Raw genomic sequence first — 27,749 nt, 5'->3', positions numbered from 1 at the left:
CATAGACCTTTCATGATTAAAGCTTTAGGGGTTCCTTTGGGGTGGCAAAACCCACAAGAAATTCAAAAATCTGCATTTAAACTAATGGATTCTTCTTATGTATATGAATACAGTTCTTAATGTTATCGTGAATGAGAGTTAAAATGAAAAGAGAATAATTGATTGGTAATGACATCTCCTGAGATGTGGTGGTTCATACTAGAAAAGTAATTCCAGTTTCTGTTGCTGGCTTGGAAATCAAGAAGGAAACCTTTTGGGAAAGTGACTTTTTTTAATGAGTGCTATTTGAACACAGTGATGAACACTGTATAGAAACTTAAATCAGGCTGCCTTTAAGGTATTCAGTGCTCGTTTTTTGTGATTCAAAGCAGTAAATGAAACTTCATGAAAATGAGCAGGAAATTGAAAACACTATTTTAGTGCATATTTGTTGAATTTCTGATTAGATGCATTTGGGGATATTAAGTCTGGTATGCCAATTACTAAGTGATCCTTGCTGCTCAATAATTTACTGTTCCAAAAAAATTAATACCCCTCCCTTTACCTTAGTTTTCATATCTGGATTTTTAAAATGCTGTGAAGTCCAGGGGTATCTCAGTTTGAAGTGCAGTCTGTGTAAGTTATCTGATTCTGAGGAAAGGGAAGGGAATGTTGGTGTTGTAAATTAGAAATTGTTTGACTTAACTTGTCTTCTTGAAAGGCACTGTTTGTATCATTTCTGCCATGAGTATTTTGATAGTTATCTACTGATTCTTTTTTCCTCATTATTTGTATATTTTTTAATCCCACTATGTAAAAGTAAGAGTTTATAGCTGAGTAATAAGGTTCTTGGCTAATGAGAGCAAGGGAATATTTTTGAGAATGCGCAATCGAATACCTGCTTTTCTGCCTGATCTTTTCCTCAAAACTGAAACTAGACCAAGCAAAAAAAAAACAAACCCAAAAAACAACCTGATGTCACTTCCCACTTGTGTTTTAAGTTGGATAATTCCCAGCACGATTCTTAACTATTCTCTTACAGTCTCAATGGTTTTATTTTTCGATGTAGCTGTAATGGATCAGCTCGGGCTTTTGTTGCATTGGTTGTTGCATGATGCGTTAGGGCTTTGTTTCAGTACCCACAAAAGCTTTTCACTTCTGTTACTGTTGCCCATCTTCATTGTTCTGTGGATTTGCAGCACTTTGCTCTTGTGTGTGCCAGGGAAACTAGGAGCTGGCACGTTAAGGAAAGTTGATTCTGAATGCATGAGGCAGGAGGGTGGATGTTGATGCTTGGAACTGACTTTCACAGGGAAAAGCACAAACGTGTTCCAGCTTCAGGTAGCACATATGGAAGCCTGTAATGGATTTTTCAAACACCTGGATGCAAGTCAGATATGCCTAATCATTTCCCTACCTGAAAATGACTGTAAAAGGGATTGAAGATAAAGGATAAGTTTTTTATTTAAATCCAAACTAGAGTAATTCAATTCTTAAGCTAACAAATGCTTCGAGTGAGAAAACTTGTAAACTTCCTCTCTTTATTGTGTCCATTCTGGGCAGATCTCTCAAATCATTGATTTCTGGGTTTGTAGCAAACTCTACTCAGTCTCCTCTGAGAGACTCCTCCCCTTACAAATTCTCTTCCTTTTTATTAGTACTGCAGCCTGCTATTAAAACTGATGTAGTCCTTTTGTTTGGTGACCTCTCATGCCTCTGCTCTGCTTCCCTGCCTGTCTGCACCCTTTTTTTTTTTTTTTAATCACATCATCTTTGTGAAGAGCAAACTTTCTCTTTGTTTCACAAGATTGTCCTTGATTGAGTACTGATAATTAGGGCAGAACATGTTGTGGCTTCCACAGTGCTGCTCATGTGCGACCTTCTGAAGCAATGTACTGTTTTCAGAAGTGAGCAGTCAGGAGGAGATTCTGTCTGTCACAGACCTAAGTTACGGTGGCTGTAAATTCTGATTGTCCTGCTTCATGTTCTTCTCATGCTGTCCATCCTATAGTCAGATTGTGTATGCTGTGGCCATTGGAGCTTTTCCTAAGAAATGTGGTTCAAGGAGTTCAGTGATAAAGGGTTGTCTTATTTCTACCTTTCCTGATTATTTTTTTGTCTGATGTTTTATTAACTGGTATTTGTGCTTCTGAAGTACAAAACTCAGTGCTGCAGTATTAAGCAAGCATAGCTATTAAGGACTTTATTTTTTGGCATGTTATTAAAAAATTCTAATTATATTTAATACTTCTTTCTGTTACTTAACAAGTAGGTTATTACATTGAGAAAATACTTGTTTCAAAGGGATATATGATCATGAAAGCATGATTTAATATTTCTGTGCAATTAAGAGGAATTTTGTATCACTGGAAAAGCTCCAGTGAGTAATTGCTGCTCTGTTGTAACTGAATTACATGCAAGTCTGGTTTTAACGTGTACTGATACCCTGAAAATGCTTTTTTAAAAAGTAACTTAAAAACATAATTAACGTTGGCAGTTAATTATGAACATAATTGTTGATGTGTGCTTTTATATATGTTATTATACTTGTAACTATGTGACATTGGGTCTGTTGTGAACTTTTCAAGTGTCTTCTTTAAAATGTGCTCACCACGTGGTAAATTATCTGAGAGTTTCTTTAACTCTTTTTCAGATCTTTGAAAGAATTTTGTTTATCTGGGCTATCCGTCACCCAGCCAGTGGATATGTTCAGGGCATAAATGATCTCGTTACTCCTTTTTTCGTAGTCTTCGTTTGTGAATATATAGGTAAGATTTATCATCATACTGAATTATGAGTTGGAACTGGTTTTTGGAACAGTGCATTTGTCTCAGTATGAATAACATTTTGGAATAGCTAATCAAGGCATAATTAGAGACGTGCATTTTATTGTAAGTATTTTTGTTACAAATCTGTATGGGTCTTTTAAATATATACTGAGAAGTGATCAGATTTTGTGTGAATATTCAGTGGAGTTCAGGATTCTTTCAGATATTTGTCAAAAAGAAAAAAACCAACACCCCAAAACCAACAACAAACCACACCTCCTAAAAAGGTAACCAACTAATAAAAAGCACTGTGGACAGCAGAGTTGTCTTTTGTCAGATCTGGAAGTTGGCAAAAGGACAGTCCAGCATTGCTGTCATCTTTATTTCTTAACTACAGAGCTGCCCCGTTTCCCTTTCTCTTGATCTTTTCTTTTTCTGTGATGGTTTAATTCTCTGTTTCTCTCTAATTCATACGTATCCAACCCACTGGCTTTATGTTTTTGTTGCTCTCTATTTTTGTTTTAATGAAAGATATTATAGATACGTTTGCTTTACTTGTACATTAGCTATATTTTTATATGCTGCTCAAGACAATTTCTCTTCACTCAATGTAGCCTGGACAAGCCAAAAAGTTGGATGCCCCTCTTCTGATTCATATGTTTTTGTAACAGTTTTAAATTTGACATATTGAATAATCTGATGTGGAGGAAAGAAAACCCCCCCCAAAACATTTCCCTTGCTTCCTCCATTTGGTCCTTTGCAAAAAAAAACAAAAACCAAAAAACAAACAAACAAAAAAAAACACACACAAAAAAAACCAAACCAAAAAAACAACCCAACCAACAAAAAAAAAAACTTGTCAAACCAGGAAAACTTTATTGAGTGGCAGGGAAATGAAACTAGAGAACCTAATGAAGTGGATCTGTGGCTGAAGGAGTGGCAAACTGGACCTGGAGGTTGAAAATTAAGGCAGCAGTAATGAAATTTCGTTATTTAAGAACTCCACTTTTGTAAGATTAAGAGCACTGATACCAGTGGTAGCAGAAACAGTTGTATTTTTGTTGAATGTATGGCTGTATATGCAGTTATGCTTTTTTCAGATTTGTTACGTAGGAAACCAATTAAATGCTCATCTCTAGCACGTTATTCATGTCTTCCTCTATGGATTAGCATTTAAGTCTTTATGAACATTAAACTTGCTGTTGATCATTAGCAGTAATTCAGTTGGCATTTCAGAATAGTTTGTTAGCAATTTGAATACTATAACACATATAAAAGGTAAGGTTCAATAGTATAAAAAAAAAAAAACAAATTGTTAAGCCAGCTTGAATTAAAACTGCTTTCCTTCTGTTTCTATTTGTCATACACACATACCATATCAGTGCTTATATATAAATGAGCAACATGTTGTCTTGCTACTTCAGTGAGAATCTGTGCAGTGGATTCTTCGTCTTCTGCCGTCTGTCCACAAGGTACTCATTGGTGTCTTAATCCAGATTGATTAGATTTAATGAAGGACAGTTTATCCTTGAGTGGATGAAAGACTACTCATTTACTCATTTGCATGGCAACACCTCTCGCATTGTTCGTTTCTTCTTTCATAGGGGGACATTTCATTGCTAAGCAACTAATGAGAACTACTGCTGCTTATTCCCTAATCATCTCTTAAGCAGGGTAGGGGCCCACTCCTGAGAGTAGTTGCAGTTTCTGCCTTTTCCTCCCTCATTTGACAGAAAATGGAAACATTCTTAATGATCCTAGAACAGTAGGATCTCTAGTAGACTTTGGGGTTGCTAATTGAAATAAGAAGCTCAAATGAGATGTGATTAGAGAATTGATATTCCATGTTAAATAGACCATTTAATTAATATAGTAAATAAATTTGTCTTTACCACCAACTTACATTTGGAGACCCTGGTGATTGTAAAAGTATTTGCCAGCTTGTCAGTATATTCATATAACACAGTATTGCTGTATCAGGAAGTTTGCACTGAAGGAAGACAGAATTTAAAAGCTAACTGTTAAAGATGAATGCCTCTGAAAAGGTGTGAATCTCAGTAAGCTATATTCTGAAAGCTCAATTGAAAGGTCGTATCTGTGTAGAGAGAACAATACTGAATTGAACTATTTTCTTGAATGTGTAAGTGGTCCTGCCTAAATGCTAAGAGCACTTATCCCTCAGTGACATACAAAGAGATTCTAAGATTTGTCTTTAAAAAACTTTTTCTGTTGAGTCTTCCAAACATAACCAAGTTGTACTGAGTAATCCATTCAAGTTAGAATGAGTAAGAGTGTGGATTTTACTTAAACTTGAAATACAGACATAAAATTTATGAAGTACCTCAAAAACCTTGTGGTTTGTAGTAAAATTTTAGAAGTATTCAAAACTCTGAGCATGAATTGTGTTTAATTTAGATACGAAACATGCAGCATTGTATTTACGTCTAGCAAAATGATTAGCTGTTAATGTATTTAATATTTACTTTTGATTTTTCTTTTGTTCTAATTTTGGGCTCTGATTTTTGAGTGTTGGTATGTACCTTAAATTGCTTTATTTATTGCTTTACTTTGTTGTTTTTGTCGCAGTTTTACTGAAACATCTGTGTTGCACTTCTGAGTCATGATTCATCCTGTTGAAATTAATAATAAAGCCTTTTATTTTGGGTTTCTTCTGTAACAGGAAAAAAAAAAAAAGACAAAAGAGATTCCAAAGGTTTATTAAAGATTAACTGCAAGTTATTATTATTAATAATGCCATTAAAACAAGTCTATGCTGATTAGGTTATTCACAGTATATTCTATTTAGTCAACTATTTTGTTGAGATAAAAACCCTGCTTGTTTTATCTTTGTGACAAATATATGAGAGAGACATTAATCCTTCAGCTCACATCACAGCTGTGCTCTGCTACAGATGTGCAAGCCTCTATTGGAAGTGTCACTGAAGAACTTTTGAAGATTGAAATAGCATGTTTAGAAGCGATAACTTAATCGCATAGTAGCATATTTCTCATTTGAATCTGAATGCCAAAAAATAGATTCATTGATCTTTTTATAAGGATCGAAGTCAGATATCTTTATGGATAAACTTCAGCGTGTGGTTTCTCACTTTTAGAGTAGGTTCAGTGACTGAATGTAGGAATTGAATATTTTAAATGTTGAGAGTATTCTTACACTGCTGGAAAGGTTGCAAGTATGATGAAAGAGTAACTTGGTAATGTCTCATTAGTTCTCCACTCTGCAATAAAAGCAGAATATTGTATCATTTTCAGCAAGATAAAACTGGTGTCAAACCAAGCCAAGAGAGGCACAACTGCAGATACAGAATATTTTAAAGAAGAATGGTAGTCTTGCTGGCTCCTGCTGGAATATGATAGGCTTAAGATTTCTGGTGTAAATTAGGAGAAGAATGAATTTAAATATTAGGATTTTTTTAACAACAAGATTTTGTGTTGATCTAATGTTTGTTTGTTTGATTTTTCCATTGAGAAGTGCTAATAGTTTGTGTGCTTATTCTGCTATGATATAGCAGTTTCTTTGGGATTTCCAGCATTGGTGGTATGGGAAAACTACTTCAAGTCAATCCTAACCTCTTATATGACATAGCACTAATATATTCTCTGATTTTAGGATTAATGCTGATTAATTTCATGGTAAATTTTTTACGTCAAACTGAATCCTGTCCATTTGGATACAAATCTAGAGGCACTTTTTGTTATTGTGTTAAGATTCATTATCTGACTGCTCCCTGTTCACTGACACAATGTGAACAAAGAAATTTTACACTGGATTGGATTTTCTGTTTCAAGCTGCCAGACACTGTTCTCTTTATACAATTCTGTGTTATTTGGAGTTCCTGTTGATCTATGTTGTTTCTAAATTTTGCTGTTCTGCATGGTAGCTTTTGATTTCTTACTCATGGAGTCAGCTATGTTCTGTTGCATTTCATATTTCAGTACTACCTGTGCATTTCAGTAGTTCACTGGGCCTCATGTGTACACCTAGAACCACACGGAGGACCTGAATTTACTCCCATCCACAGAGAAAAAAGATCAGGGGAATCACCATCATAAGGACACATCTCAGGCCATTGCTAAATGGGGTAGCTTTATAAAATTACTTTCCAACAGCTAACAGTGTTGGATCAAGGAAATCAGGAGTTAACAGCAAGTCAAGGGCAGAAAATGAACACTATTGTGGCACTTCATCATTTTATATCAGATAAAGAGCATCAAGAAAAATGAGGCTGCTGAAGACTGGAATGATGCTCAAGATCTTGCCTACAATTTTCTCACAATAAAGGAGCTTAGGACGATTTGAAGATGCTCACGAGAACTCGTGAACTGAAAACTTTGGAAACAGCAGTCTTACCCCTGTAAGTATTTTTCTTGTAATCTTAAATCTTACACGTGGTTTGGTACCTGTGTTTTTATAAATTGCTACTGCCATATGACTTCATGGAGTAATTTTTTCTGGCCCAGATTGTAATGGGATCGGAAAGGGATTTAGTTAGAGTATCATTACTGTGTGAACATACAGATTGGTTGATCCTGTAAAAGCCATCATCCATCTGCCTGTATGCCCTTCACTTTTATTTCCATTCCCTCTCATACGGTATGGGAAATCTTCCTGTTTTTACCACAAGCATTCATACTGATTATCACCTTCTTTCACTCTTTTTTAGCATATCTGCAGAAAATAAATTTTAAAACATCCTGTTTTTTTTCCACAGTTCATTGAGTGCTGTATCTAAAATTACAATTTTCATAATATGATTGACATAATGTTTCAGAGCATTGCATCATGGCTGAATCTGAGGTAATTCCTCAGTATTTATTTATAGAATAAGAAAAAAAAAGTAAATTTCCTACATACATTCTTTCCAGAAAGAAGAGTTATAATTTTTATGTAGTAAATAAATCTGTTTAGAAGGAATGTAAAATTGAATTTCTGACTGATGAGATGGTAAGCCATAAATCAAATGGTATTACTGCATGACTCCAGATAGCTGTTAGAAGATTTTGCCAATTTTTTTTTAATATGCATTCATTGTTTTCCTTACAAGACCAAGCTGAAACATTGCCTGCTGCTATATGTAATGTCAGACCATTGAACTTCCTTTATAGAAAACTAGGCCTTTCTTATTTGATTCTACCAATTTACTGGTTATTGGAGAGTTGTGCGTTGGGATTTGAGATGATAAAATGGAAAAGATGAAATGTATCTGTCGTTGCTCTGTGAACTACAGGCCTATAACTGGATTAACGGAATGCTTCCTCCTTACAGGCCCTTCGTGAGGTTGGAGACGGGCGGAATCATTCTTACTCTCGTAGCCTTTACTAGGAAAGAAATACTTCCCAGAACAGAGCTCCCAGGAACGCGATGAGTTTCTTCTGTGTGAGAAATTAAAATTAGTGCATTTGCGATTTCTGAATTCACCAGAACTTTTCTGAAAGTATGCTGTTCAACAAGCTCACAATGTTACAGTGCTTTTTTTCGTTGTTTGAATAAATGTGTTTTTGAACAACACCGCACTAAAGTGCTTTATTTATGTATTTAATCAAAACTTTTATGAAATTTATAAAGCTATGATTCATGGAACTTTTACAAACTAAATTTGCATAAAGGCACTGGTGTGAAGCATAAATGACATCTTGACATTTTATTGCTAGTTGAAAGTATTCAGTAAATATTTCCCTACTTTTTCTCATTGTAAAACTTTGGTGAAAAACTATAAAACCATTGCAAATATTTAAATAGCTCTTTAATCGTGTAAAAACTCAATGCACAAGTTCCATTTAATCATATTAAATTTTCTATCCTTAATGCAAATCACCAGTAATCCACGTACAAAAGTACATTTTAGTGTTGCTTCCTAATAATTTCTATGACATTTTATAGTTATATTCATGACACTAAATGAAATTGACTGAACCTGTCATAAACATGAACAATCATCTTTGAAATACTCAATAGCTTAATGAAATGTTATATGTGATTAAGGAAATGGGAGGATGGCGGCAGCAAAGAGTGAAGAAAACTGACACAAAACTATTTTAAATTCAAGTTCTAGAAATACTGACAGCCCAATTTCTATGGAGTCTCCTCCTTGGAGATTTCTAGTAGCCACCTGGCTGCTGTGGTCCTCAGCATCCTGCAATGGGTGTCCCTGCTTGAGCAGGGGTTGAGCCAGATGGCATCCAGAGGTTTCTTCCTCTCGGCCATTCTGTGATTCTGTAATTCTATCATCTGTAAGCTCAGAAAGCATCACATGCTTTCCTCTGTAAAAATCAGCAGCATGGTCAGCTCAGTGAGGTGAAACTTTGGAGTTACCTCTTAACTTCTGGTGCCTTCACGTAATACAAAACTTACTATATGCATACTTGCTATGTAATGTAATATATATATTTATAAAATTGTCATGTGACATATTTTATAAAATTAATCTAAACTTGCAGGAAAATGTTGTTCACTTTATCAATTATTAGGAATGTTTTTCCTGACTCTCACCCTGTTTACGTGCTGATGTGCTGTCCAGAGAATGATTTTTCAGTGTGGTGCAAGTAGGTGATGAGAGAAAGGCTTGTGAATAAAATAAACTAGATTTGAATGTTTTTGTATGATGTCATCACCTCCTTGCTTTGTACCATGGCGAAGTTTGACAAATAAACAGAGATATGTTTGTGGGGCTGAGGATTTGATGCTTACATACCACTCTACTGCCTGCGCTGTGTGACAGCATTGAGTTGATTACAGTGGGAAAGTAGCTGGAAATGTTTGGGTGCTGTAATCCTAATGGTGTTTCATACCTTGCTAAGAAGCCTTTCTGGAGCTAAGTAATATTTGTTCCTGTTTCTTGTAGTTTGGCTTGTTCTGCTTAATTTAGGAGCTTCCTTGAGACCCTTTTCTTCCTTACATAATTTATTTCATGCTATCTATCAGAGTTCTCAGTTGGAATTCAGCCATTCCTTTTGTTTGGAGCATACTAATGGCCCCATTAGTCACTGCAGTTCTTAGACTAGATGTTTATGGTCCTGTTAGAATTCATCCTTGTGAAGAAGCAGTATTCTGAGAAGTTACTTTTAAATACATGCATATCCTACTGTGATTCAGAATTTATTTTTCTCACTCATCTGTTTGAATTTCTCTGATGTGTTGTAATGGAAAAAAAAATAAAGCAACCATGAAGTTTTCTTCAGGAAAACTACATTGCATCAAAGGAGATTTTAAAAAAATATATATATTGTATGTATATATAGAGTGTGTTAAATTTTTTCAATCTGTAAAGACTTTAGCTCTCTTTTGGCAATTGGCTAGGTTATATCTTTAAATTGTTCATCTGTTTTTATGCATGTCTCACTCAAGAAAAATAAACCATATGTGGCATTGAGGAATTTTCTTATTAGAATATAATACAATTTTTCAGGCCTAATTTGGCAAAGAAATCTTACTAATTTATGTTCTTCTGTTTAATGTTACCAAGTAGGAGAATCTGTGTGAAAACTAATAGAATTATTTGAATTATTTGTCAGCTAGCAATGTGTGCAAATCGAGTGGCCCTGCACAGTAACCATTTCATTCTGGCATAGAGTTTCAGGTAAGGACTTTTTTTCATACAGGTGTACTCAGAAGTACAGTTGGGATTCTTACCCAGCTATGCACTTCATGTGTGGCTTGAAAGAAATAAAGTTTATCCTCTAGCATCTTTCCCTAGGTGGTGTTTTTTTTAACCTATTGCAAGTCAGTGGTGGCATTTGGTACCAAATATGAGTGAATCTGTCTGCATAACCTCTCTGAATCTATTTCAATCAAAATGAGATGACTTATCTACTTAATTAATAGAATATTAGCTAGTTGTACCAAATCAATTAGAGCTGCTGCTATTTCTTAGGAGCGTAGTAACCTTCAGAGGGAACTGTGTGAACTCTGCTGAACGATACGTGCTGTAAAATTCATCTTCTTCCAGACCTCACTTGCTATTTCAAGAGGTTAATGTACCCTGCTTTCATTTCATTGCTCTTTAAAGTTAACGGAGGAGCTGCATATTTGGATAATTCCAAATCAAGTTTAGTTGGACTGAAATGTGTTTCTTTTCATACGCTTTGATCACTGAGCTCATCTGGGCTAGCTGTTGTCGAAATAGGTAGTTTTACTTGCTCTTTTCCAGTCCCAAACATGCATTCCTGTTGCCCTTCTTCGGTCACTATTGGTTTTTCTTTAACACAATTCAGCTAGGCTGGCAGGAAGCTAGCCCATAATAAAATGAATAATTTAAACTCAGAGATCGAAGATGAATATCAGTGCTGGTTTATGAATGTTAAGGAGGAAGAGAATAGCAAGATCTCTTGCTTAATGCCAGCTAACTTCAGGTTGCTTTAACTTTTTCATAAGCTGTGCCCCTGTAATAAATATTTGTGAATTCTGCTTATTTTTCACTTAACAAGTTGGAAAGAATTCTTAAAAACATTTCAACATGCAGGCTATGGTAGGGTAACCTGCATTTCTAATATACTTCCTTTCTATCACTGTCTTTAATGGTCTCTGTTGTTATTACAATAGACTATTCTCTTTTTACAAAATGAATCCTTCTCATAGACTGTTTCAATTTTGTTTTCACTCTTTTAAGTATGCCATCAGATTTCCAAGCTAATTAACAGCTCGTGAGAAATGGTGGATGCCTACATCCACCTACAAAAAAGTCTGTCTACATAACAGACTTTTTGGAGAAAAATTTGAGTGAACAAGTTTTTGCTATTAATTAGGAGAACAGAGTGCTATGGATATAATTTGTTTGAGTTATCAGTTTCAACTTCAAGGTGATTTTAAAAAATAAAGAAATGGGCACATATTCTTCATCCGGATTCCCTTGAAGGTCTTCTGTAAGTCTGTATCTTTGACTGTTCTGAACATACACAGGTTTCTCTTTTGGAGCTACTTGAATTGAGTAAGATTTACATATGACCTTCCTGTTTGAGATCCCAAAGTCACATTTGTACCCTAAGATCTTCCTGCTTGAGGCTTCAACTCTTTTAGGTTTGTATTTCTGGGCAAAATGAACACAGGTCTATGTTTTTGAAAGCAGCCTGAGCTTTGCCTTCCTTCTTTGCTTCACTTGCCGCATGTAAAATTATTTTTTACCATTACTTTTGATGTTTTTCATGTGAACTAAATTTTTTGACAGTAGTTTTGTATTATTTCTATTTATCTTTGTAAGCAAAGTGTTTGAAGTCTCATTGCAGTGAATTAATGAAGAAAACTCCAGTCAACTTCATAATCTTCATTAAAATAAAAATCAAGTTCTTGAAAATCTGTTCACTTAACCAGTCAGTTCTCATGAACTGCACATGCTGAATATTGTGAATGAAGTGTAATAAAATATCCTCTTTAGTATCTTTAGTTAATGAAATATGCTAGTAATAGTGCTGAGCATTCAGCTTGTAAGAGTGTTATAGCTGAGAAGTGATGTGTTCTCTTAACCTCACTCTTTGCTGGGGTAAAATCAACTCATTTTAAATAAAAATTTTATTCAGCTGCCTTTTAAAAGACGCCTAACCATCTGAAGTTGAATAAGCTAATTTAAGTTAGATTTCTCTGGCTGTGGTTAACAGCCGCTGTCAAAAGTGAAAAAAAGAAGGCATTAAAATTATCCTAATAAGTATATCTAACTACGGAATTGCCCGTTATTTTTAGTTCCTTGCCTGTGAGAAAATTAATGTTTTGATAATGGTATTCATTGCTCATAGCATCATGTGAATTTTGGTTAAAGAAGAAAAAATCTGCACTTTTAAGGTACCTTAATCTTTTAGACGTTTCTTAAGCTTTTAAATTGTCTTCAAAGAAAATAAATCGCATGTAGCTAATAACGATAATATAAGGGATGCGATAGAGAAGTTTGACAAAATGGGAAGTGGTAGATTTGTATTAACAATGTATTAGAAGCTGATCAGGTATTTAAATGAGGAAACATGAATAACTTGTTTTGAGTATTGCTTCACAGGAAAACTGTGTTATATTAAAGGGAAAAATTTGCTGCCTTTGGGAGGAGAGGAGAAAGTGCTTCTAAATAAAAAAGGATTTAAAATGCCACCTTTCTTTTTCTTTGTTTTTGCAAACGTCAGCATTATTTTCGTAGGGTGTTGAATAAGTGGGGCCTTCCCTGTAATCAAGAAGAAAGTATCTGTGTCATTTAGATTTGTAATTTTAGAAAATGTTCTTCCTTTGTCAGTGTGGCAAAGTACCGTGTAGGAGTGCTCTGAACCCCAGAGCTGTCCCTTTAGCCTACCTGAGTAATTATTTCCAATCTGTGATATTTTTACCTATACTATGCTGCAGTGTTTTCATTGAAAGTGTAGTAAGCAACAGTCGCTTAATCTTTACTATGATGATAAGCTTTTAAAAAAAAATGTCCAAAGGGGTTAAGGAAGTCTAGATATGGAGATAAGTGTTAGAGCAACTATTAGAAAAGCAAACAGCATCTCAAGGATTGAATTAAGAGTCAAAACAAAGGATTTATCAGACTTACGATTTCTGTTCACTGTTAATAACTACTTCCAGGTACCACTATTTGAATTCCTTCTACTCACCTTGAAGATACTGCCATACAACTGCTTTTCTTGTTAAATAGAAAATTAAACGAAAACTTGTAATCTTTTTCTTTGTTGGCATGATATAGTAGTTGCGAAATTGCTGTCATTTTATATAAATTTTGTTGGATCAACCCAGAGAGGCTGTGGATGCCCCATCCCTAGAGGTATTCAAGGCCAGATTGGATGGGTGCCTGGGCTGCCTGGTCTAGTATTAAATGGGGAGGTTGATGGCCCTGCCTGTGGTTGGGAGGTTGGAGCTTGATGATCATTGAAGTCACTTCCAACCTGGGCCATTTTGTGATTCTGTGATCATTTATGTCTGTAGGCATAAGATGACTTTTACCTTCTTAGCCTTCCAAACGTATTCTCATGTTCTGATGCAGAAATCTCATATAGCTGCTAGGTCAAAAATGACTGGATTAGATTTTCTTATACTTTCACTTCCTAGTATCTAGCTGTGTAGACTCTTCGCTTAAACGTTTCTTTTGCAAAAACTTTATTTACCCAGTCCTACAGAAAGAATGAGAGGAACTTTTTACTGTACTACTATTTTTTACTATGAGATGTGTTGAACAAATCCTGAAATTAGTAAGAAATTTTGCAGCAGGACTTGATGACCTTTAGGGCCTTTTCCAACCTGTGTAATTCTATTATTCTATGGCTTTCTAACATCAGGTGGGTTTCATCCAAGATTTCCAACTAACTGAAATCAATGTTTCTACAATAGGATTTTTGTGACTGTAAACTTATCCGTAATCAATAAGTTGATCTGGGGCCATACGCGTTCATCCTGCAAAACCTCACCTTGTGCTGATTGTTTTTCTTTTCTTTTGCTGGCTGTATGTTTTCAGTTCATTGTGGGTTTTGTCCACAACTTGGTGTGATACTTTCTGTATTTCACCAGAGGAAGTATTTCATTAATTTAATTTTGTACCATGTTCAAATGCATCATAAATATTCTGAGGTACTATAATACTGTTTTGTTGACTCATAAACAGAATCACTTTTTGATCAAAAGTTTTATCTGCTATCTGTGCTTTTTTCACATCATTTCACTACTATCAGGGATTTCCATTCTCTCCAGTACAGCTTATGAGATCATAATAATTTCTCTGTTGTTTATATTATTTCCTTACTTAGTATTTAAAGAGATGTTTAATCTTCTTCACATGCAGATCAACTTTTGCTTGTGTTCTACTTTAAGCCTTCATACCTGAGTCACTTGTCTGTATTTTCTTCTGGCCTATCTCCGTACTTTATCTTATTTTAACTATTGTTATACATTTTCACATGAAAATCAAAACAACCACAAAATTTTGTCATTAGCAATCAGAATGAGTTGTAACTGGCCGGCTGTATTAATTTTAAATTTTTGAGATTTTCAGCTAGTTCTGAGATTTGTCTGTTAAAACAGTCTGGTTTTGTATTATTGACTTGTCTATGTCTAGCTTTATTGTGGTTTTAAGGTACTCTAAAGAGGCGTTATGGAAAAAGGAATATTTTTCCCATGTGTATATTATATTGGTGTGTGTGTATTTGTATGTCTATATGTATGCACACACATACATGTAGGTCTCTCCAAATGTACTGCTTCCTATTTATTTCCATGGAAACAGCAACAAAGAGCACAATAATACTATTTGATAGAGCAAATTTTTGGCTACAAGACCATCTTTTTCATCATAGTCATCACAATTAGCTGTGCATTTTCGCCAGTGATGAATGAGAGTCTGCGTGCTGTGCTCATAAAAATCTATATGGCCATATGGAATGCTGTCACCACTGCTGAAATGCAGCACCCACTGCCTCGCTGTCCTCTCATCCTCCTTTTGATCTCCATAAACATTCACCAGGCTTCAATGAGTGTCACTGAGTGCAGCTTTGTTGTAGATCTGCTTCTGTGTCAGATGCCATTCTGTCAGATCGCCTCTCTGCTGCTCTCTGTTGCACAGCAGCAAATTGTAACGGAATACTGGTGGCAAGATTCAACCTCTGTTACCGTACTGCCAACATCTTCCTCTGACACTGTGGGCCAACATAACAAAATCAAAGACATTACTTTCAGAGCAGCCCTTTCGTTTATACACTTCTGTGTATAAACACAATGACCGATACGAATTCTGATTATACTGAAAATTTGGCATCTTTCTGTGTATTTTGAAGTTCTTTAATGTAACTGTTCAAAAAAAAGAAGCTTTCTTTTGTGATGCTCAGTGCACACCCCTAGAACTGTAACAGTTTAATGAAATGGGCAGTGTTATGAGGACAGGTTGAGGGAGTTGGGGCTCTTCGGCCTAGAGAAGTGGAGGCTCCAAGGAGACCTTATAGTGGCCATCCAGTACCTGAATGGGACCTACAGGAATGCTGAGGAGGGACTTTTTATAAGGGCATGTAGCGACAGGACAATGGGAAGTGGATTTAAAGTGGAAGAGGAAAAAAAGTGAGGAAAAAAATAATTTACTGTGCGGGTGGTGAGGCACTGGAGCAGGTTGCCCTGTGAGGTTGTGGATGCCCCTTCCCTGCAAGTGTTCAAGGCCAGGCTGGAAGGGGCTGTGAGCAATCTGTTCTATAGCAGGGGGTTGGAACTACCTGATCTTAAAGATCCCTTCCAACCTTCTGTGATAATATTACCTTGAAGTAGTAAATTTCTGGTAAGACAGAAATATCTTTTGTGGATTCTATTGTCTCTTTTTGGCAAGTAATTATGGTACTAATTGACTTGTACTGTGAGGAAGTCATGAGAGTTCTGAAAATTATTTTATGGTGTTCTGTTTGAAATTACAAGCTGGAAATGTTGCATCATGGGAATGAATGAAAAACAAAAACTTTAATAATTATAGAAGCAGTAAAAAGAGATTGAAGAGAAGCCAAAAGATTTCTGCAGGTGTAAAAGTGAAAACAATGTGAAGAAGGAGAAAGTTAATTACAATTAATGTAACTATGGGAGAGGTGTGTATTCTAAAGAGATCTGTGTATTTTTGCTCTGGCTTGTACATTCATTTTACTCTCCCTCTGGTCTCCATATAGTTATAATTAATGATCATCTTTCTATAGTGCAGAAGAACTGAGTTGTTTATACTTGCAGATCTAAATCTTCTCAATTGTGCTTTCAAACAGACTGAGGAATGACTTTAATGACTTCTGGCATCCAGTTCCACAACTTTGTGTGTTTATTATGGAGAAACTCACAGGAAGAAAAGCTAAAAGAGAATGAATTGCTTAAGCAATGATAACATGCTGTACAACTCGTCAGAAGCAGAACATTCAAATACTGTTGATACAGATCAGTAACATCTTACGACCTACAAGAAAGTTTTCAAATTAAAATGATTCAGTACTTTAAACATAGCTGTAAGCAGCCTTTTTCCTCTCATTTTCAACGGTGTATATGGTAAATTAATGCTATGTTCAATTCAGGCATTGTTTTATGCTGAAGGTGTTTAAATTAAATAGGCTTTGTTTGGAGTTTAAATACAAGAACTTCTTTAATCGTAGAGAAGTAGACAAAGCTTCTTAAAGAAACTGTTTTCTTCATCAGCGTGGGAATTTTTGGCTTGTTTTAATTCAGAAAATATGAAATTCTGAATTTCTGCTGTAAGTTATGGAGGTGTTAAACAGAAGGGAAAAGTACTCAGGAAGACCAAAGACCAAAGAAGGCAAAAAAAATCAGTTCATCAACTTCATACTTACAGAAAATATTTAATGCTTTAGTAGCACGTTTTGTTTATTTTTGACTCTAAGTTAAACTTTTCACTTATTGACTTATAAATAGTATTATCATTAAAGACATTTGTGAAATGATTAGAGAGAAAATAGATTTTCTATCTGGTTAATTATGAGAAAAAAATTCCTTAAATTACAGTCATACTGAAGTACTTTGCCTTTCTTACTTTTATGTAGAAAGTAAATAAATTGTGTTCTTTGTGTAGTTTCTGTGTAATTTCTGTTTTTCGTGTGAAGAGCATATACTGTTATTTCATTATTTCTTTATTTTAATGATAAATACCTATATAAATCGTTTGAATATCATCATAAAAGCATGTGTGGTTTATTCTTACTTTCTATCCTTGTTTTTTGCCATCAATTTCATTGGGTAATTATAAATTGCAGTAAATTAAGATAGTTGAGGAATGTACTCAACAATTAAGCAAGATAAGATGTAGCGTTGCCTTTGCAATCAGAGTTTATCTTGCTCAACTATGCTTCTTTTAATTTAGAATATGGCAATTTGTGCTTAAAAAATGTGCAAGTAATGGATGTTACTCACGTTTTTGCTTTTAATAAGGCAGTAAGTTTGTAAGACCTATTTCTTCCCCATTTGCTGTAATGATGTAGGACATAAAGATTATGTGCTTCATTGTTTTGTATAAACATATTGCCTACTGCTGTAGAGCTTGGGTTTGCAGCAAACTGCTGCAGCCATAAGCTTGTGTGTATAATGTCACTGTAAAACAGTTATTTTCTGTGCCTTCATTTTTCTTTTAATTTGAGAATTTATTTTGATGTTCAATTGAATGCTCGTAGTGGATTAAAACCATTTAAAACCATTAAAACCAGTGTGCATTTACGCTTATTGTTACTGTTGTATGTAAATGGCTGGTGAGCTTTACTTGAGAGTAGCAACTTTTTCAGTCTTTCGTCAGTGAAAAAACGAAACATTTGAAACTTGAAATTGTTCATATTAACATATGATTTCTTCTTGATGATGTTTACCATTTTAATGCTTATCCAAGTTTGTCTAGTTAAAGTTAGCCATGTAATTTATTAAATATATAAGTGTTTATGGGAGTATTCAAACTCATTCCTTTTCTCATCTTTTACTGTGAAGTAATTAAGTGCAGGACTGTGTGCTCTTTGTCACTGTCAGGTAAGAAGTCTTAATTGTATGTACTTTTCAAAGTTATCCTCCTATATTCGGATACACAGACAAGTTTTAGATTGTAAAGTACATTTTGACCTAATACATTTTTGTTTTTTCTATCTGATAAATCCTATTTAGTTCTGTACATTCATTTATGAACTCTTTTCTGAAGGCTCTTCCATTATAAAAATACAGTGCTAGAAATTCTGTCTTTAAAGTATAATTTCATACTTCAAACATTTTCTAATGTTCAGCTGCCCCTGACAGAGGTTCTCTGTGTAACACAACTTGTGTGTTACCGTTTTTGGAAGTGCTTTTGAGTGCGTGAAACGTACATTTTTATAAACAGCTGTATGTGGAATTCCTTGAAATATAATGCTTTTTACTTACTGTTGTCACATTTTTAAAAAGCATCTCTTCTGTTTGAAGAAGCACATTGCCTCTGAACATAACCAGTCATACTGAATGTAAAAAACCTTCCGTGTGCTGAGTTAAATTTGGAGTTTTCAGATCTTTTTACAATATCCTCAAGGTGTTGTGGCATTGGTTTTAAAAGAAAAATGGTCTATTGTTTATCTATTTGCACTGATACTCCTGTGTCTTGATATGTCAGTCACTGATCCTAAAATTTTTTAAGGGATTTTTGTCATCTTTTTTGTTAAGATCTGTTGCTGTGCAAAATTTTGAGGTCTTTTCATAGTCGCTGCCTCCTGTTCTTTCCACAAATAACACATTCCCAGTTAAAATATCATAGGACAATAGAAATTGAAAGGAACTAGAAGAGGTTACGCTGGGCAGTATCATATCCCAAGTCAGGACCAACTGTATGTAGGACCAAAGCTGTCTGTCATTTTAAGACCTCCCACAAACCCAGGCATCACACTGAGCCCCACATAATGCCTTTTTCTGTCCTGTGCTGCAGGGAGTCTGGTACCAGAACCCTCTGTCTGTTCGTTGCTGTGATCTGCTCTCCTCCATCACCTGTTTCCTGCTGATACCTACTGATCTAAATAGCTTCTTGCAACTGAAAGCAGTTACTTTCCTCTGTCACTGAGTAGATAGGAAAATTTAATTATTTTTTCAGTAGTTAAATTATGCATATATAAAGACTATTTTATTCCTCTCTGTAGTTGACTTTGTTATTTAATAAAAACAATAATTTTTTCCACACTCAACATGTTTTCTGGTGTATCCTTCAAGTCCTCAGTCCCTGGGCCTTGCTTTAGACTTCTTTGGGCAGGCAGTGGTTATGTCTCCCTGTTCTTGTTCTCTGCTCTGTGTATTTGTGTGTATGTATATATGTAGACTCATTGCTTGAAAAAATTAAATGATAAGCTCAAGCTAGGTAATTAAAAAATGTGGTTTGGGAGGCAAGTTCAACCTTTAATCTTTCATTTCCTATTCTCCAAGTGGCTTTTGAATTTCTCAGGAAACTCCCTTATCAGGCATTCTGTGTAAATGCTCATCAGCATCCTGTGCTCGTCATGCATATTGGATGCTAATTACTTACTAGTCTTCTAATTTGGTATCACACGCACCACTTCCCTCTGGCAGTCTGTTTTGGTTGACAGCAACAAACCTATTGAAGTGATTACTTTGTGAAGAATATGCACTGAATGTTGTGTTCTTTTTTGTCACTAATTGTTTTTTTTTTTCCAAGAGCTGTCATCTTTAAAGCTTTGAGCTGCTGTTCTACAGTGATGTCGTTCTCAGCTCAATGCCTTAAGTTTTTTTTTTTTTCCTAAATGTAGCTCGCATTTACTGGCCAGATTTCTTGCCTGTATAAAAGTTTGTTAGCCAGATCTGTGTTTTGTTCTATGCAAGTTCTGCAGGTCAAAAACCTGTTGGTTCCACCTGGTCTATGTAGTTCTCTTTGGTACTCCATTTCTGTGATAGACTCATTGAATCAATGTATTGAGCTGGACCTCAGTTGTGTGCCTACAAAGAGCCTATCTCTTTTGTTTCATTTACAGCACGAGCTGAGAATTTCTCTACGTTTCAAATAAATTATCACGCTCAAAAAACAAATGTATTTCTATGTAGATGTGTACAATGGGTTATGAATAGAAATTAAGGGCAAACTATGGACTACCTATTGAGGAAAAAATATTTGGCCATTAAAATTTGATCTACGAAAAGCTTGAGTGGAAAATCTTACTGGCAAGCATGCAGACCCGCTAAAGGAAGTCTCCCGATGATTTGCTGTTTTCTAGTATGCAGTCTGGAGTTAAAGAATAAGTATATGAGATATTTACTCTTTTGCAATAGAATTAATTGTAGAGTCATGCATTAACTTTGACCATAAAAATTAGGTCAAAGTAATCAAGCTCACAGTGTTTTTGGAGAAGGTGATTTACCTTGTTATCCAGGTCAGTGGAGATTGTAATGGTTCTGTCATATACAGCAAAATAATACAGACTTAATAAAGTAAAACGATTAATGATAAAATCATTATTCTTATATTGATGTATGTAATTGTATATATCCTGCTTTGTATTACATCTTTAGGAAGTTCTGGCAGATGATCTGAAAACAAGTGTAAGATTATTAGCAGTCTTTAGACAGACGAATCAACAGTACAGGTTGCAAGAGAACATGGCTTGTCGTAAGGAATTTGTGAAATGCAGTAAGGTCACGTTTACCTGCACCTGCACTGCTGAAATGAATGGGTTCTTTTTATTTTTTAATTTTACCTTTGTGACTTCACTATCACAAAGACAGGAACGTTTTTGCTTTGGTAATTAATCCTTAACACCTCAAAAGCTATTTCTATCAGATAAATACGTAATTAGGAACTTTTCAATGGGAGATATTGATGTGGTTATGTAAATACTTAATTAGGTAATTGCTACTGAAAGAATTTACATTTAAATGCTCTATTATGTTCCGATCCCCTTAGAAAAATGCTGCTTCCATGCAACAATGACTAAATAGCTGTTCTGTAAGTCTTTGAAAACTGAGTTTGTGATGGGATACGTAATATCTTCTAGATGTGGAAATATTACTGTGTACCTCTGAATGCAATCATATGTGTCTAATCCTGCAGTTTGTGTCCTTTGCTGGTACCTCTGAAGCTATGACATGTATTTACAATGAAATACTGTAAACATATAAAAAACATAGAATACTAAAATAGAAAACATATATATTTTGTAAGCAAAATACAGGCAAGCACCTACGCATGCGTGCTCATGGTGATTTCCTTGCACATAGCTGCAACATCTGTATACTTTGGACTTGAAATGTATGACAGTTCTTACACACTAGATGAGAAATATATTTACACAAAGTAATGCTTCATAAAAAAAACAGTTTTAAGATGTTCAAAGAAGCTGAGCTTTGTGCATTTGCATATTGTTATGTGTATTGAATGTGTGTAAAGAACAATCCTTCATCAAACAGGCTTGTTTTGGGTTGTGGAACTTTCTTATTTTTCTTATACCACCGTCCATTTTAGTCTCTACTTTTCACTCTAGTGAACCCTTCTGAGTTTTCAGTATTTATTTCAGCACAGAATGTCTTCATAAATAGAATTCCCACTGAAGTTTAAGTTTTCCATTTCTTTAATTAATGTAGAAATCCGTTATTGTATGATTCCATCTGGCTGTAACAGGAGATATATTTACTCCCATCAAATTAAATAGTTTTACAAAATTCAGATATGTTTAAAAGACAATGAGAGATCAGATATGAATTTTGTGTTATCATTTTGAACAGCTTCTGCCAAATTTACTGACTAGGCTTAAACTCATCTCTAAACCTGTTTTGAATGGCCACGAGCCATTGTTTGTTTACTGTGCTTATTCTCAGCTGTCACTGGAGTAGTAAACGTCGGACTAGTTGTAATTAATTATTATTATTATTTATCTATCTATCCACTGCCTTAGGGAGTGAATCTAGTTAAAGCCATTTAGGAAAACTTATTCTTAATATACTGTGGGATGTTTCAAAAGCACTCAGTGGCAATCAGTAAAGAATGGCTAATACCGTGCTTACAGCAATGCACATATACAGATCAGCATGTCATCGACTCTATGCTACAGCAGTTTTCCTTCAGGCAACTATTTTACTGTCTTCTACAATTACATAGATAACAAGATAAAAATCTCCACAGGAAACTGAAGAAAATTAGAAATGTTACTGTGAGACTTTGTAGTTGGGACTTTTTTATGCAGTGTTTTTTTCCCCCAAGATATTTACGCATATACACATTTCCCTGCTTCTTTGCCCCATATTCTTGTTACTTAATTTTATACTACTGTCCATTCAGATTTCAGTCATTGGAAACAAATCTGAAGTTATCAAAAACTCAGATTTTTAGTTCTGTTTTCAAACAAAATTCTTAAATTGGAGTAATGTTTTGTCTTATCTGCTTTTAAGATGGTTATACAAACTGGGAGAAGAACTCTGTAAGAGCAGCAGTGCGCAGAAGGACTTGGACCGGGGCAGTCCAAGGTGTTTATATAGACTGGGGATGAACCCCTTGAGAGCAGCCCTGCAGAGAAGGACTTGGGGGTCCTGGTGGACGAGAAGCTGGACATGAGCCAGCAGTGTGTGCATGCAGCCTGGAAGGCCAACTGTGTTCTGGGCTGCATTAAAAAAGGGGTGGGCAGCAGGGAGAGGGAGGTGATCATCCCCCTCTACTCAGCTCTTGTGAGGCCCCACCTGCAGTACTGCATGCAGGCCTGGGGCCCCTGGTACAGGAAGTACGTGGAGCATGAGAGGAGAGCCACTAAGATGACCAGAGGGCTGGAGCATCTCTCTTATGAGGAAAGCTTGAGGGAGATGGGATTGCTTAGCTTGGAGAAGAGAAGGCTCTGGGTGGACATCATTGTGGCCTTCCAGTATTTAAAAGGAGCATAAAAACAGGAGGGGGAACAGCTGTTTATGAGAGTGGATAGTAATAGGACAAGGGGGAATAGTTTTAAATTGAGACAGGGGAGGTTTAGGTGTTAGATATTAGGAGGAAGCTTTTCACTCTGAGGGTGGTGACACACTGAACAGGCTGCCCAAGGAGGCTGTGGATGCCCCATCCCTGGAGGCATTCAAGGCCGGGCTGGATGTGGCTCTGGGCAGCCTGGTCTGCTGGTTGGCGACCTGCACACAGCAGGGGGTTGAAACTCAGTGGTCATTGTGGTCCTTTTCAACTCAGGCCATTCTATGACTCTGTGATTCCATGATTTTTACTTCTGTTGCTTGTTTGTTTTAACGCCTTCTGCTTTGTTTTCTTTTTATTTTTAAGTATCTCTAGCATGTTTGTCTTCATCCAAGTAAGCCCTCTCCCTGTGCTACTACATTTGCATGCAGGTTTTTTCCCCTTAAAACCACATGGGAAAAGAAATATTTTGCACTACCACCTATATAAATCAGCGCTAAATATGTAAAATGGTACTTTGCATATTCTGTCTATATTCCTTAATGGAACTTGTCATGAAAATGGATGGCCTATTTTTATTTCAGCAGAAGTGTGGGTCGCTTAAATATTTAGAGTCATTTTTTGAGCTTCCCTAATAAAATGTGGAGCAACCATTGCAGATCACTGAGCATTTGCTTGCTTCTGGCTTTTGTGATGCTTTGCCTTCTTTATTTGATTTAGTGTCTGGATGACTTCCACAGTGTGGGCATACACTACGTTTTAGTTAAAAAAAAATAATGATTAATATAATGGATGCAATAAATACGCTTCTTAGCCAGTATAATGCAAATTGGCATCCCTTAGCGGTCAGTACTGGGACTGGTGCTCCTTAATATTTTTATCTCTGACATTGACAGTGGGATTGAGTGCACTCTCAGCAAATTTGCAGATGACACCAAGCTGTGGGGTGCAGTCCATACGCCCGAGGGGGATGGAATGCCATCCAGAAAGACCTAGACAGGCTCCAGCAGTGAGCCCATGTCAACCACATGAAATCCAACAAAGTCAAGTGTGAGGTCTTGCACTTGGGTTGTGGCAGCCTCCACTATGAGTACAAATGGGGATACTTAAGGATTGCCCTGCTAAAAATTTTTTGGGGGAGAAAAAAAAATGGTCTTTTCCATTTTGTATAATTTCCTTTGGATTACACATGGTTACTTGAAAACAGACAAATTCTCCTTGAAAAGCTATAGTCTGCTTTTAAACCATTTTACTGGTTTTTAAAAGGGGTATTTTGGGGCTTTCTTCTGTCAGAACTTGAAATGTTTTATTGTGTGTGGTACAGACATAAACGCTCTGCAGAGGTTGTTCACGCATAACATGAAGGCTTCTGATAATCCTCTTTCAGGTGTGAAATATCTAGAATGAAGTAATTTATTATATATTAATTCTGGTTAACCAGGCATGATTTGAGATTTTCACAGTCTGCAGGAAATTAAGTATTCATTAATATTTAAAGCCATTAGATGACACAGTTGAGCAATAAATGATTCATTTGGTCCCCGCTTAAGTAAATGTTCGTTGAAGTTTCTGACTGGAAGATAAGTGGTGCTTGTCTTTGTTTTCAGTTATTTTCCTCATTTTTGCTTTATTTATTCTATGCACTTCATTGACTTGTCTTCTTCTCTCTCTTTTCCTGAAACAGAAGAAGAAGAAGTGGAAAATTTTGATGTTTCCAGTCTGCCTGAAGAAGTACTGCAGAACATAGAAGCTGACAGTTATTGGTGCATGAGCAAGTTGCTTGATGGCATTCAGGTAAATTGATTTTTCCTGTCTGTAAGTAGTGGAGATAACTGATTAATGTCATGGCTTTGAACTGCTTTAAGGTTGTTGGGAAAAAATGCATCTGTGAAAAACAGGGGAGGAGTAGATTTTCCCATTGGAGAAATCTGCTGCAAATTTGGCATATTAGGAAAAAAAGTTCAACTTTTTTTTGTTCTTTTTATGACTTTTTATGACGTGCTTGAGCAGAGTAAAAATGTCCAGTTCTAGAGTCATATTATGCATCTCAGTCACCAATTGTACAGAAGGTTTACTTAAGTCTCCAAGTAAAAGAGTCCCAATGAGATTCTGAAAAGCTGGCTCCTGTATTGATTCATTTTGAAATGATTGATACGTCATCCTTTAAACTTACTAAACTTGCTCTTACTAGTTCCTGAAATTATTTTCATGTTTTTAAAAAGTCTGGTTTAGGCTTAATATTTCTACAGCCTCACTGAGTGTTGTCTGAATTGGTTCATCATAGGAAAGCTATTAATATAGACTCGATTTTGTCCGAAGTGCTGCAAGTAACAGCAGAGTGGAGGATTTGTAAGTACTTGTTGGATCTACAAACTAAATGTGTAGCTTGGTGTCTTGTATTTAGGTGAGGGAGGAGTCAGTACAGTCTGGCAAAGATTAAATGGTTGTCAAAACACCTGTATTGGATATTTAGCACTGTACAACACTTTATGCTGCATCGGCATTGCAGCAGTAAAGCAGATACTTCTGACTTTACAAAGAAGTTATCTGAATTGAATTTTATAGGCTTTATGTTGTGATAGACATAAATAGTATGCCACTAATTCTGTTTTTCAGATCTGTCATTTGAGATAAACATTCTGAATTTTGTAGAAAGTAAAAATAATCTGACTTTTGAAAGTCAGAACATACGCAAGAAAATAATAATCAGTGTGTCTTTCTGGGCTGTGATGAGATCAAAGCTGACCTTTGACAAAAACATGAAAGTTTCCGAAAGGCGTTGATTTCTCCTTTACACTGGCAACAAAGAATGTTAGCGATGTTCACTAGGCAGATGGTTGCAGTCAGGGTTCATTTGCTGTTTTCAGTGAGCTGATTAGAAAATAAATTATGGTTACAACTATTTAGCACTTCGCTGCCGCTGCTTTTCTTTTTTTAAGTGATGTTCATACCATCTCTTTCTCATTATTCCCTGATTTTAAATGAGCTGTACTCACAGTGTGGAGAATCTTTGCTTTGAAATTGCTTCATTATTATTTTGATGACAGTAGAAGAATTAGTTACAGGGATAGCAAAACTTTGGTAGATTGATTCCTAGCATTTTCGTAGAAGATGAGATGATGGAAAAGTGCTTTTAGAACATATGATGAATCCAATCCTTCTGATAGGTCTCACGTATCTTACTTAGTTTTCAATACCTTTTGGACAAATGCTTGAAAACTAAAGTGTTTATTTCTCCAGTTACTTTTAATGCAGTGAAGAACACGGAGGTTGAAGTTATGTAGCTGGAAAATGCCTATCCTCCAATCATTAATAAGTCATCATTAAATATCAAGAACAATAAAAATTCATATGATGTGAAGCTGCAATTTTCAGTGAAACTAACGTTGTTGAGATTCCCAATTTTGATAGCATTTTTAGTATAAACGTTTTTCATATTTTAGTACTTAATATTTTGAAAAGTGCTTTGACATGCTCTTCCTTATGTGTATGTTTTAATATGAATGCTTAATTGACAAAAGCATGTTGCAAAATTACACTCGTAACAGAATTTATTTTTTTATGATATTGAGTCAAGAAACAGAGCACTTTAATTTCCATGAGGGTATTTTGAATATATTTCTCCTTGTTCAATGTCAAATGAGCAGTAGCTCAACTTTCGTGTAGCATCATTGAAAAACGTAGTCTTTTTATCATATTGATCCCTGTAAAAGATGCTGCATTTCTTATTTCATCCTCGCTAAATGGCTGCATTTCAAAATATTTGACCACGTATCAAGAACAAAAGTCAGAACTTGAAATGTACTTGAAGAAATGTGTGTAAAAATTATTTTACAATTTTGTCTGATTGTGGAAAATCTGTCACAGGGCCGCTGCTGTACTTTTCTAATAGAAAAGGAAACTTAAAGATGACATCATTTCTCCTTAAAATTCTGTTTTCGTACAAAAACATCAAGTGCTGATAAACAAATTATTGAAACTAATTGTAATGCAATTAAACTGCATCGATTAAAAAATTTAAGCTCGTACATAGATGGAATGGTGATCAATTGGATGTATTCAGGGATGCACTCATCTATCAAAAGCAGGCTTGAAATATTATGCTGCAGTGTGACTAATGATGTTACAGTTAACTCACTGCAACTGCAGAGTGCTGCTGAAATAAAAGATTTGCTTCTTTCTTTCCTCCCGTTCTGCTTTGTTGTCTCCCTGTGTGTTGATGCCCACTTTCTGCTCAGATAGAGGGGTCATGTTGCAGGATGAGTTTGTTGGGATAATTAATCCAACTGGAAATTATCTTGTTGAGAAGCAGATGAAAGATTGTTTTACTGAGCTGACTTACATTCTGGATATGTGATTATAGGATCCTTTGAAGGGAGACAAGGACTAAATGGGGACTAGGGTGTTAGGATAATGTGGAATCATTAAATTTAACGTCAAGCCCAAAGAGCATAAGAGGATTTATATCAAACTAATAAACCTGTGCTCCTCCCTGCTCCTGAACGTTCCTTTGTGATCTCTTGCTGAGAGCAAGAGCTGTGAGCTGATTTAGAGATCTGAATCACACAACAAAAAAGCACTCATCAAAGACCTTAAACTGGCACTGTAGCAAAAAATGAGTAGAAGTACCCAGCAGGGCCAGGGCATAATCACAGCAGGTAAGATGTGGATTTACTTTGCT

The 27,749-nt window shown here is 35.6% G+C and overlaps 1 protein-coding gene across 3 annotated transcripts in view; it reads left to right on the top strand.

Annotated features, from left to right (window-relative positions):
* TBC1D22A (TBC1 domain family member 22A) overlaps positions 1 to 27,749 on the top strand; it is a 155,468-nt gene that overhangs the window by 32,241 nt on the left and 95,478 nt on the right. For all 3 annotated transcript variants that reach the window (XM_052680815.1, XM_052680816.1, XM_052680817.1), the window contains exons 8-9: positions 2,633 to 2,747; positions 24,753 to 24,862. In XM_052680815.1, coding sequence (XP_052536775.1) covers positions 2,633 to 2,747; positions 24,753 to 24,862 — 225 coding nt within the window. The remainder of the gene's footprint in view (positions 1 to 2,632; positions 2,748 to 24,752; positions 24,863 to 27,749) is intronic.

The sequence above is a fragment of the Tympanuchus pallidicinctus genome, unplaced genomic scaffold (assembly GCF_026119805.1).
Source record: "Tympanuchus pallidicinctus isolate F22 unplaced genomic scaffold, pur_lepc_1.0 scaffold19, whole genome shotgun sequence".
NCBI lineage: Eukaryota > Metazoa > Chordata > Aves > Galliformes > Phasianidae > Tympanuchus > Tympanuchus pallidicinctus.
This window is presented reverse-complemented; position numbering and strand designations above follow the sequence as displayed.